This window comes from Mirounga leonina, unplaced genomic scaffold (genome assembly GCF_011800145.1).
Source record: "Mirounga leonina isolate KUSES-001 unplaced genomic scaffold, KU_Mleo_1.0 Mir_166, whole genome shotgun sequence".
NCBI lineage: Eukaryota > Metazoa > Chordata > Mammalia > Carnivora > Phocidae > Mirounga > Mirounga leonina.
In genome coordinates, this window is record NW_023270418.1 from 23,400,610 (window position 1) to 23,412,922 (window position 12,313).

The following is a 12,313-nucleotide window of genomic DNA, read 5'->3' on the forward strand; positions in this document are numbered from 1 at the left end:
TGCACTGCTCCAGAAGGCTTCAGGTGGGCCCTCTAATCTGAACTAGCTCCACTCTTTTCAGTACTTGAATAGATCAGAGCCTCGAGCCTCTGTATGATCCTAAGTATCAGGTTGGTAGAGGGCACTGGAGTTTCCCATTCATCCTCTAGCTCCCACATCAGTGCCTGCCCCTCCCACTCTTTCTCTCCTACTTACTGTTCCCTCTGTCTGGAATGCTTTTCCCTCCATTTTGCTCCCTTTTGCCATTCAGTTCAAGCTTCCGTTCTCAGCTCACACATCCCCTCTTCAGAGAGGGCTTCATTCCCCCACTCAGTTGTATCATACTACTTTATTTCCTTCGTGGTCTTCCCACTATCTGAAATCATCTTCTTAAATTTTTTCTACCCATTCTTCCCTCATTGACTATGGAAAAATTCTTAATCACCGCTGTATCCCCAGTGCCTGGTCTAGGGACTGTTCATCATGCTCAGTAAAACTTGCAGAATGTGTGACTAAATCCCCTGCCATTCTCATCTTTGCTGGACTTCGTCATCCCCTTCATCCCAGAAAAAAAATGATCATGCTCCTACTACGTGCCAGGCTCTGCACGGCCCATTCTCTCTTCTCTCCTCCTCCCCACTGCCCCCACCCCCAGGATTTTTCCTGGGAGATCCTGCCTCTCAGGCTCCACAGGAGGTGCCGGAACCAGAATGTCTCCCCAGGATCATTTTCAATGGTTTCCTGGGGTGTTCACCTGGGTAAGAATCAGGAAAGAGAGGACACTCTAATCCTATTTATCTAAAACTATATAATCTTCCCCAATCACTTAAATGGTGCCTCTGTCTCTAATTACAGAGCCAGCTGGGAGGAACACAGGCAAAATTTCTAGCCAACCTCAAGCAGAGGGACACTTTTGTTCCTCCTGGGGGCCTACAAGGACTCCAGCTTGGGGAGCTGGACCCCAGACACCTGCTACCTCGAGCTCACCCATCCCAGACTGGTGTGTTGGCCCAGCCGGACACTGCGCCCCCCACACCTTCCTGGAAAAGGATCAGCCACATTCTCGGTGTTGTTAAGGTTCCCCAGTTGGCCAGATGTGAGGCATGTGGGAACACGCCCGTGGTCCCAGCACCCTAATTCTACCTGTCACTGTTTTGAGAGTCAACTGATTGCTTTTTGGCCCACCCTAAGGGCTCAGAGTTGCACTGCTGGGTGAACCCTAGAGCATGGGCTATATTCTCAGCTTCTCAGAAACAAACTCTCCGGGAGGCCTGGAAGCTAATAATCATGTGACAGCCTGGAGGTCAGAACCTTATTCTCCAGAACTCTGTCAACCGGGTCATGAGATGGAGGGAAAGCACGTGCCTGCCTCCCTGCCCCAGGCAAGCAAACAGCTTCTATCTCTGCCTCACGGTGTGTTGCCCACCTTGGCACTGAGAGCAATTTCGGTGACATTCTGGCTTAACTGCAATGACATCTGTGCTTCTTAAAGGCTTTTTGGTTCCTGAGCTAATTAAAAGCCCCAAACCGAGAGGACACACTTAATCCTATTAATGACTTCTGGGCAGGAACCCGGTGTGCTCAGCCCTCTGAGGGAGTGCCTTTCTCACTCCCTCCATTTGTTCAGGTGCCTGGTGATTGTTTATCAGCCCTTTCAAGAGATTAAGCTGAACTCCTGAGCAGGCCACTTAGGTAAGGGATCCTGGGGAACTGGGAGTGTTCGGTGACCCTGGGTGTGCAGCCAGCCACACCTAGCAAGCTCCATGGCCACTGTTCTTCAACGTCTTGCTCTTCTGAACCATTACAGGGACTGGACAACTGATGAGAAGAGGGGTCCTCGCCTCATTTCTGCTGTTCACTGGGCCCTTTCAACAAACAAGAAAGCTGGATACACTCCTTGCCCTGAAGGATCTCAGAGTCCGGTGGGGTCAAAGACACGTGAGCAAACAATGACAATAACACATTTGACAGGCCACAACGGAGGTAAGAGCACCGTGTCTCTCGAGTGTCTAGGATGCTCACTGCTCCAGCCTGCAAACCAAGGAAGTCTCCCTGGAGGAGGAGACATGTGAAAAATCTCCCCACTGAGAGATCTGTTGAGGGGCCCATGAGATGGAATTGCCCCACTTTGGATTTGGTTCAGGCTCTAGCATAAGGCTGGAAGAATGGAAATAACTCAGCTCCCACCTGAACTTATGGGAGAGTGGTTGGCAAAGCCTCAACAAGATGCCGAGGTTCCAGGAACACAGTTATTGGCTCCAGGATAATTTTGCTCCAAGCCCCGACGTTGATCTTCCAGAGAACAGAGACTTTGGCAAGGAAGATTAGCTTGCAGATGTCTCTTTAAAAGAGGAGGGACCAAAAAATAAAAAAATAAAAAAAAATAAAAGAGGAGGGACCATTCCTCAGGCCGCTCCCTCTTCTCATTAATATGAAAGTTATCGTGAATATTGATGTGGGGGCGTGGCGCCTCGGCCAGCTGGGCTAACCAGCCAGGGGTTCCCGGTTTCACAGAGAGGAAAGTGACAGAAGCCGTGCAGAGGGAGACGCAGAGAGAGCAGAGCCCCGGGCAGCCACCCAGTCCCGGGGGAGCGCTTAGCTCCCCCACCCCCCGCTCCCACCCTGTCCGGGGGGCTCCTGAAGCCCTCAGCCCCACTCCCAGGCTCCCCATGGAAGCCAGCTGTGCCCCGGGAGGAGCCGGAGGAGGAGGAGTCGGCTAAATGCTCGCGGTGCGCCCGGGGCCCCTGAGCCCAGCCAGCTCCGCGCCGCTGCCCTAAGGCCCCCGCGCCCCCGGCGCCCCCTACCCGGGGCCGCGCCGCCTCCGCCCGCGCCTCCCCGGGGCTTTGCCCCGGATCTGCCCCCGCCCGCTAGCCGGCGCTCAGGCAGGAGCTCTGGGCCGGGCGCGCCGCCGCCCTGGAGTGAGGGAAGCCCGAGCAAGGGGGGTCTCCGGAGCCGGCCGCGATGGACGCGGTCTTGGAGCCCTTCCCGGCCGACAGGCTGTTCCCCGGATCCAGCTTCCTGGACTTGGGGGACCTGAACGAGTCGGATTTCCTCAACAATGCGGTAAGACGAAGGGTCTACGTCCCCCTTCCACCACTCCGCACCCCTCTTCGCGGCGCGCCTGCCTCACCTCCCCCCTCCCCGAAGGACCGGGTAGAAGCGGGGGAGGGGGGCTCGGTGCAGGGTCCCCGAGAGACACGTGTTGAGAGCTCTGTGATTCGGAGACCAGATCCCTCGACACCCCCCTAGACCCCGAACCCGGATCGGAGCCTCTGAGCTTGCGCTAATGCGCACCCCTCCTGGGGGCTCCGTCCGCGGATACATTGACCTCGGCTTTCTAGGGGAAGGGGACGTCGAGGCGTCCGGGCCAGCCGATCCCTGGATATGAGCCCGAGAGACACCAATCCTGCCCCCTCCCACGTCCTCTAGCCGTCGTCCACCCACTCCCGGGGTCCCCCGACCAGATTGGGCGCAAAGTGGCGGCGCCCCTTCCTGCGCCCCCTTTAGGACCTCGGTGGCTCCGCGACTGGTTCTCCGCTGGGGGGCGCACAGGGAAGTGTTCGGAAGGCCAGGGACCCGACGCCCCTTGGGGGGCCAGAGCAGTACCCGGGTTCTGAGCCAGTCCTGGAAACTTAGGGGTTCTGCCGCGGCCGCTCCGTGAGTTCCCCAAAGACGGACCTGACGCTCACGCTCAGATGGTCAGGGCAGCACAGGGTGATCGTTCAGGAGGGGGGAGATCTATCTCCCCATCTCTCTGTCTCTAGGTGTGTTCCTCTGTCCCTCATGTCTCCCTGACCTTGTCTCTCTCCCTGTGTCTTCGTGACTGTCTGTCTGTGAGCTTGTCCTTCTCTTTCTCTCTCTTCCCCTCCCTCCCTAAGGAAACGTGGCTTCTCTCTCGTCTTCCCTCCCTTCCTCCCTCTCTCAGGCTCAGCCCTAAAACCCTTCTGGGGGGAGGGACATGGGCTCCGAAACGCAAGAAAATATTTGGGTTCAGAAGGGCCTGCTGGGTTGAAATGTGGACAATTTGGGGAATCTGGTGGGATTCCCCCACACACACACCCCGTGCAGTAAACTGCCCATCTCTCTCTCTCTCTCTACACACACACACACACACACACACACACACACACACACACCCCACCTAACGGGTCTCTGCTGGCTGGCCTCTAGCTCCTGGGACCACGATAAACTTGGCCAGATAAGAGCCAAATGCACAGAGACTTTCAAGGATTGGGCATCTTGGACTTCCACTTCAGTTGTCCCAGGCTTCTAGACTGATGGTGGGGAAACAAGCCAAGGGACAGGAACCTGACCGGGAGGCATGGGGTGTGAGGTCTCCCAGCCCTCCATTAGGGAGATCTGGGTCACCCTGCTTTCTGAGGATGGCCCCTGGTCCCAGTCAAAGGGAGCACACTTCGGCACACAGGCCAAGTGGAGAAGGGGAGAGGACTTGGGCTGGTAGTGGGGAGAGCAGGGTTCTAGGCCTGCCTCTGCTTGGGCATCCCACTGTGAGCCTGGTCCTCTGCTTCTTCGTCTATAAAGTGGGGAGAGGTTGGGTCAGGTCTTTCTAAGGATGGTCTGGCACAGATCCTAGGAATAAAGTGGCAGGGATTGGGGGTTCCGTACACCCCTCCTGGAGTTGGTAACAGATACTGGTCAGAGGGAGAGGTGTTTGTTGGAGCGTGTAGCCTTGCAGCCAAGGCGGGTGGTAGAGCCCTCCCCACCACCACAGTGAAGTGCCCTCAGCAGCTGAGTGGGGCTTTCTTCTGAATGAACTCTGCCGCCTACAGCCTCTTCCTGCTCCTCCATTCAGCCTTGTGTCCCCAGCTGCTCAGCTGGGCCTTGGTCCAGCACAGGAAAGGAGGCAGGATTAGACAGTGGTATCCAGCACTGGGACTGGGGAGGGAAAGCCCTGCTGGGGGCTGACCTTGAACTAGGCAGGGCCAGGCCAGGCAGGGAGAGAGGAAAGGATTTCTAAGAGGAGAGACCAAAAACTCCCAGGAGATTTGGTTCTTGGCTGTTCTGCTACCAGCCAGCTGGGCAGTTCAGACAGGTGGCTTTTCTTCCTCTGGGCCTTGGTTCCCTCATTTGAAAAATGGAGGTATAGATCCTTCCCCATAGTGGTAAGAAAATTAATTAAAAATTAATAGAGGAAAATGCCTGGCAGGTAAGTTTCTATAGTTAACTTGTTCCAGAAACTAGATGGGGTGGTGGTAAGAACTATGCAGCAACGAGTTGCTGTGGGACCTTGAGCAAGTCACTTTCCTTCTCTGGTGCCTCCACTTAGATGTCTAAGATCCCTTACAGCTGGGACCACATAACCAACCCTACCCCCAGCTCCCTCTTCATTCTGCATGAGGGTAGGGAAATGTTTCCAAGGTAAGGATGGGAAGGGATAGGGTCTGTGTGTTTCTCAGTCTAGAAGATGGAGAACCGGGTATTCACTATCCTGCTTAAAAATCCAGATAAAGACCATAATGTCATGTGGAAAATGTGTGTGGTCTGTTGCTCCATGCAAAAAGCAAGAACCCAAAATTCTGATGCTCACACTGGACACAACTCTATAAGAAATACACATTCGCTTGGGCAGAGACAGAATGAGTATGCAATTCAAGTCAAGTGTGCTTGGAGGGGTCAGGGATGCTTTCCTTTTACCTTCTATGAAGATACCTTCATGCTGTTCCCAGCTTATCCGTGTGATTCTCGGAGACACCCCTCAGAAGGGGCTGTGCTTCCTGCCAGATGTGCGGGACTTCTACTCCCTCTCCCTCCCCCACCCTCCCACAGTTCCTGATGTGACCACAGGAGAGCCCTTGTCCCCTGTATCCTGTGATCCTTCAGCCCCTGGGCAGGTATGAGATAGGGTCTGGTGCTCAGGAAACTGGGATAAAGGACCAGAGGGAGAACAGGTTGTGTCTCCAGATAGAGATATTAGGTCTCTGTGCCTCTTGTCTTCTTCTGGCTAAGGAGAGGGGATGACTCTAGTTTCTCTAGAGAGAAATGGCTTTGGATCCCAGAGACGCCCCAGCTGGGAGGGTGTGGGGAGGAGGAGGAGGAGGAAGGGGAGTGCTATTTTCTCAGATGGGAGCAGCAGGAAGCTGCAAGGATGTTTGCCCAGTATATTCATTTACCTCCCAGCAGTTGGGGAGGCCAGGTGTGGGAATGACTAGGACCCAGGGACCAGCCCAGGGGAAGGGAGGTGTGGGGGCTAAACCAGGCCCATAGCCCAGCTTCTCTGGAGCTAAATAGGGAAACAGAGAACCACCACCACCACCACCATCACCACCCTGGCCTTGGGGGATTAGGGAGATTAGAGAAGTATGTGCATTTGGGTGTTCCTATGTCTGTGTGTGGGCCTTTAACAGCCCCTAAAAGGGGAGGGGTGTGTGTGTGTGTGTGTGTGTGTGTCTCTTTAAATTCTCACCAACAGGAAAGAGGACCTAAGGGCCAAGGCACTCTGGTCTCAGAGTAGAATCCCCTAGAAAAGGATCAGTGGGGAAGCCAAAATCTCAGGGCTCCAACTCAGGAAGGGAGATCTCCCCAGACACCTAGTCCTCCTCCAAAACATTGAGTTTGTTTGGGGCAGGGGTATTTTGTTTTGTTTTTGCCTCCCCCACTGGGATACAAGCTCCTTGAGACAGGGGTTTATCTGTCTTGTTCGCGGCGATATCCCCAGGGCCCAACACAGTGCTTGACACAGAGTGGGCCTCAACCAAGGATGGCTAAATGGGCCCAGCCCAGACCTCACATATTTTTAGGGAGGAGGAAAAAGGGTGCTTTAGCCCCTAGCCATCAGGATCCTGCAACCCATACTGTCTCTGAGATTCAGGAAGGGATCGCCATGATTTCCAGGGAGTTGTGGTTGCCTTGAGCCATCCACCTCCTATGCACAGAACCCCGGAGCCCCTGCATGAGGATAATGTATAATTAGTTGACCTACAGCAGATCTGAACTTGTGGCTTAGAAAGCCCCACTCAGCTCCATCTTTGAACATTGGCTCTAGGGCTTCCATCTTCCCCAGTCTTCTCTTGTTCAGGTTGCTCTGGGACTCCTGGATCCACACTCACCCAGCTTCAAACAAAGTCTCTTCTAGTCCTGCCTCAGGGCCTTTGCATGTACTTGCATGTACTGTTCCTGACATCTAGAATGCTTTCCCTCCAGTTCTCTCCATCCCATTCTCTTTAGTCCAAATGCCACCTCTTGAGAGCAAGCTCCTGACCACCTCAAGTGGGGCCCCCTCTCATTTTCTGTTTCAGCCCTTTGATGTCTTCATAGCCCTCATTCCAGTGTAGAGCTCTGTTATTGGCTTATTGTCCATCTCCTCCACTGAGAAAGCAAGTTCCGTGAGAACAGAGACCCTGTCGGTTCTGTTCATTGCCATAAACCTAGCCCAGTGCTGTGGTACAAAATAGGTGCTTAATATGGTAAAACTCTGCCATAAGAGACAAGAAGCCACGTCCAAAATTTTCAGTCCCGTAAAATGTGGAGTTATGTTATTTCAGGAGCAATGAAAAGCAGCGTTTTTCTGTTGGTCCATACTATTGCAAAAAGCCCCAAAGTAGAGCTCGTGGGACCTTACCACATGCAGCAGACCAACTTGAGAAAGCTCCAGAGAAGGACAACTGCATCACTTCTTTACCAACCATCCCGCCCCAAGATAAGAGTTTTGCCCACCTTTATTTGAGGTGGGCCCCAGGCAGAGGACAGAGCCAAGTTTGGGTTGCCTTGTAGTGGACTTTGCTCCATTTCAAGGATTTACTGTATTTGTCGAGAAAATTACTTCAGACTAGAGCAGTCCCTGGAAGGGAAGGGGAGAATGTTTTTTAAAAGACAGGCCTGAGCGTTCGAGAAGTGTATTGCTCATTCCAGAAGGGGCCCCGGGGTTCTCAGGGTCCTGGCCTGGCCAGCCCTGAGGGTGATGGGGATGCTGGATCCCACGAAAATGCTGTCTGTACCCCAAACTACGATGGGGTCCCTCCGGCTTCCCTGGACCAGCTGGGGCTTCGCTTGGTCGTTCTTCAGTACATGCATCCAGGCCTTTGACAAATGGGCACAGAAGGAGCCCCTTGCTGGTCACTACGCATAGCGACCTCAGCCACTGCCATGAGAGAGAGGCGAAGCTGCAGCACCACGGGGCGCTGGATGGAGCAGAGCAGGGCGGGTGCCCGAGGAGGAGCGTCCAGCCAAGATGGAGGTCACAGAGGGTTTCTTAGAGGAGGTGACCTGGCACACGCCGTCCCTCATGGCCCCATCCCTATTGGCAAAGGAGTTGCTGGAAGGCACTGTCTCTTTTGAGCATATAGAGGTATCAGTGTCCCCTGTGCAGATAAGAAAGCAGAGTTTGGAAAGGAGGCAGGGGTCCCATGGAGAGAGTCTAGTTGGGGAGATAACCATCTTCTCTCTCTCTCTCTCTCTCTCTCTCTCTCTCTCTCTCGTTCTGGTTTGCACTTTGCTCTCTAGGGCGAGGAAAGTTTGGGCTCTCTGATATCAGAGGGGCCCCGCCTTCACTCTCACCCACTGCCACCGTCAGGGCACCTTGGATGCCCGGAGCATTAGAAGCAGAGCCAGCGGGTTGCGTGGCCTGTGAGAGCCGAGCAGAGGCCCCCCCTCCCGCCCATCCTGTGCCCTGTCCTCAGACTCACTTTGGGATGCTGCTCCCCAGCCCACCTGGGAACTTGGACCTCCGCTCTCTGTAGCTCCCAGGACTCCCCAGGAGAGTCTATATATGCCTGGCCTGGCCTGGCTACTGTGGCAGGAGAGGAGAGGACCAAGGACACCCCCACCTTGTGTCTTCCCCTCCCCATACCATGTGCCTCCTGCAAATCCCAGTACAGAGGCCCTCCCAGAGCATCCCTCTCTGGGACCTGGCTTGCCCCCGAACCTCCCTCAAGAAACCAGCTCCAGATGCTGGAGAACAAGCTGTTCTTCTGGAAGTCTCTGCGCTCCAGGGGGCAGGATAGAGGAGGAAGATTTGGGTGGAGTTAAGTCAAGACCATGAGCATTGCTTTGGCTGGGACACTGTGTAACCCCCTCAAGCAGACGAGGGGAAGTCAGAATAAGTGGCAGGACCCTTGACCAGGATGGGGGAGAAGGTAAGGGTGGGGGCGTCTGGTTCAGGAGAGGCTGGGAGGTGCAAGAGATGGTCCAGAACTCTGACCGTCACAGAAAATAGGTCAAAGGGATCGATTTCCTTGGAATGTCAGAGTCTGATCTCCATGACCTAGACATAGCATATCACCAACAAGGTCAACTTGAGCACTGGGGCAATAATGGGCTTCCCTGCTGCCAGCTTTGCTGTGAGTCCTCTCCCAACTCTCCCGGGACTGAGCCCTCACTGCAGCTTCCTTGGCCCTTGGCCCTTGGCCCTTGGTTCTTGGCCCAGGCACCATTTCACCCATCCCAGAGAGGCTGACACATCTGGGCTGTGGACAGCAGCAGCTGTCCCCCTTTTCCCCTTCCAAAAGGAAAACAAAAATGAAAGCAGCAGAGGAGTAAGGCAGGCTCTTCAGGCCCTCACGGAGAGCCAGGAGGCAGTTTTAAAGCAGCCACTGAGGGGACCTGCTTCAGAGGCAGGCAGGCCCAAGGCTTTGCCCACTGTGTGCCCCTCTGCCTGGACCGTCCTCACCTCTCCTCACCTCTTCTCACCCCATTTCCCCAAACTCCCTGTGTGACCTCGGGCAAATCACTTCCCCTCTCTGGGCCTTGGCTTCCTCACTGCTGAACTAGACAGAGAATTCTTTGAGAGCAGGAACATCAGACAATTACTTTGTTGTCTAGTTATAGCTATAGGGACTGAGTGCTGAGGAAATGCTTATTTATTGGATGGATGGATGGACGGACGGATGGATGCATGGACGGACGGATGGACGGATGGACGGACGGATGGATGGATGGATGGATGGACGGATGGATGGATGGATGGACGGGTGGATGGATGGATGGACGGATGGACGGTTGGATGGATAGAAGGAAGGAAAACAAGGAAGGAGTGGGGAGGGGTGATGGATGGATAGACGGGTAGATGAACAGATAGTGGAAGAAAGGACACTTTCACACTTACAACTTTAATGATACTTTTTTTTAAAGTGGATTTTATTTTTTATTGAAATAGTGAATTTTAACCTAAATTCCACATCTACCTTTCAATTTACCATACTAGACTTTTGTATCGTAAAAGAATATATATGGTGCATGCATATGAATTATAAAGGATAATAAAATAGATACATGTGTACTCACTAGCACCATTGAAGATCTAGGCCCAGCTCTGAATATCTGGGTCTCTCAAAGCCACATGAGTTCGGGGGAGAGCTGTGCTAGGGACCCTGAATCCACTCCACTCTGGGTAGATTCTGAACAGGAATGTCCTGAGACCTGGTGCCTACTCCCAGACCCAACCTGACCAGACAGCGAGTCCACAGGTCAGATAGCTAATACCTCAAAAACATACCAGAGGTGGGGTGTGGTGGCCATGAGTGGTCTCCTTTAATGGCTCAGACCTGGGAGCAAATCTTGGCTCTCACCATTTGTCATCTGTGTGAACTTGGACAGGTGCCTGAACCTCTCGCAGCTGATTTTCCTCATCCATAAAGTATGACCATAGAACATAGGGTTCTTTTTTTTTTTTTTAAAGATTTTATTTATTTATTTGCGAGAGAGAGAATGAGAGACAGAGAGCATGAGAGGGAGGAGGGTCAGAGGGAGAAGCAGACTCCCCGCCGAGCAGGGAGCCTGATGCGGGACTCGATCCCGGGACTCCAGGATCACGACCTGAGCCGAAGACAGTCGCTTAACCGACCGAGCCACCCAGGCGCCCCAGAACATAGGGTTCTTATGAGGATTCACTTAGATAAGGCCTAGCACAGTGCCTGTCACCTAGTGAGGCCTCCATAAACCATAGTTGTTGCCACTCGTTTTATTCTGATTATTGTTGTCATGGCCTGGAAGGAAGGTCCCCAGCATTGGCCAGTCCTTGGAGGAGGGTCCCACCTTCTCCATCCCTTTCATGAGCCCTGGTTGTAGAGATTTTATTTCCCTGTCTGTCTGACCTCTTGGGAGCTGGAAGGCTCTTTTAAGTACAGACAAAAGATGCCAGACCCCTTCCTAAGGCTCTTTCTGGGCCTCAGGAAGGGGATGGCCAGGGATGAGCGACATTGGGGCCCCAAGTGGGGCCCCATTTGCATGGAATTTGAAGCCATAGTTTGTACCTGGCTCTGCACGGGGTGTTGAGAATGGGGCAGCAGAGAATCAGCCACTCCTTCAGCAATCAGTTTGCTTCAGAGCATGAGCTCTGCATTCAGAGCCTGGGTTCACATCCTGATTCAACCTCTTGCTAAATGAATGAACCTGGGGAAGCTGCTTGACTTCTCTGTGCCTCAGTTTCCTCAACTTTAAATGAGGGTACGACCTTATCTTCTGAAAGTTAAATGAGATACTACATGGAAGGAGCTACAACAGTGCCTGGGACATAAACATTAGCTGTTATTATTATTATTTTCATTATTAGGCACACTATATGCTAGGCCCTGTGTGAGGCCCAGCAGAGGGTTGAAGGATGAACTCCATCCTGCATCCTACCCTCAAGGAGATAAAAGTTCAGAAGGAGAGATGGGTCCCATTGTGCCTACTTAGAGTTCAAGGCATGATACTGACCAGTAACCCAACAATCTATAAGTGCTATGGCGGTTCAAGAGGGACATCAGGTGGTACAGGTGGGCAACCAAGGAAGGCTTCCTAGTGGAAGTGGCATTTTAATTGGGCCTTAAGGGATGATAGGAGTTGGAATGAAGAGATAAAGGGCAAAGGCATTCCAGACACAAGGAATGGTATAAGCAAAGGCCCTGGGGCAATGGAGCTCACAGCAGTTTTGAGGAGCTAGGAGTGGTCATCCAACTAGGATGGAGGGAAGAGAAAGATGAGGGTCTCCAACTACAGTGGTAAGTTGAGATGCATGTACAACAGATCTTGAATGTCATGCTTAGGAGCTGGGAGTTTTTTCATCAGGCAGGAGGGAGCCAGTGATAGTTCTGAGCTGGACAAAGTTGTGGTCCCCACAACTCTGAACTGTCTCAGTGCTAGGAGGTCTAGGGTTCATTAGGAATCTGCTGTCAGCCTGCCTGGATGCTGAGGGACCCTGCCCAAAGGGAGAGAGGACTGTGGGCCCTCCCTGAGTCGGAGCAGCCTGAGGCAGTAGCTAAGCCCAGGTCCCTTCTCTTCTCTGACTTCCACCCTGTGCCCTGATGTGACTCTCACACTGGGCCAGGAGTACCAGTTCCCATCAGGCTCTTTCATCCCCAGCCCTCGGGCCAGGCTGACCTGGAGAGGCCCAAGGCGA

General features: G+C 53.4%; 1 protein-coding gene across 1 annotated transcript in view; it reads left to right on the forward strand.

Moving 5' to 3' along the window:
* Positions 1-2,486: 2,486 nt before the first annotated feature.
* The window catches only part of CREB3L1 (cAMP responsive element binding protein 3 like 1), a 35,809-nt gene continuing 25,982 nt past the window's right edge, over positions 2,487-12,313 (forward strand). The window contains exon 1 of the mRNA XM_035012671.1: positions 2,487-3,042. Coding sequence (XP_034868562.1) covers positions 2,941-3,042 — 102 coding nt within the window. The 5' untranslated portion in view covers positions 2,487-2,940. The remainder of the gene's footprint in view (positions 3,043-12,313) is intronic.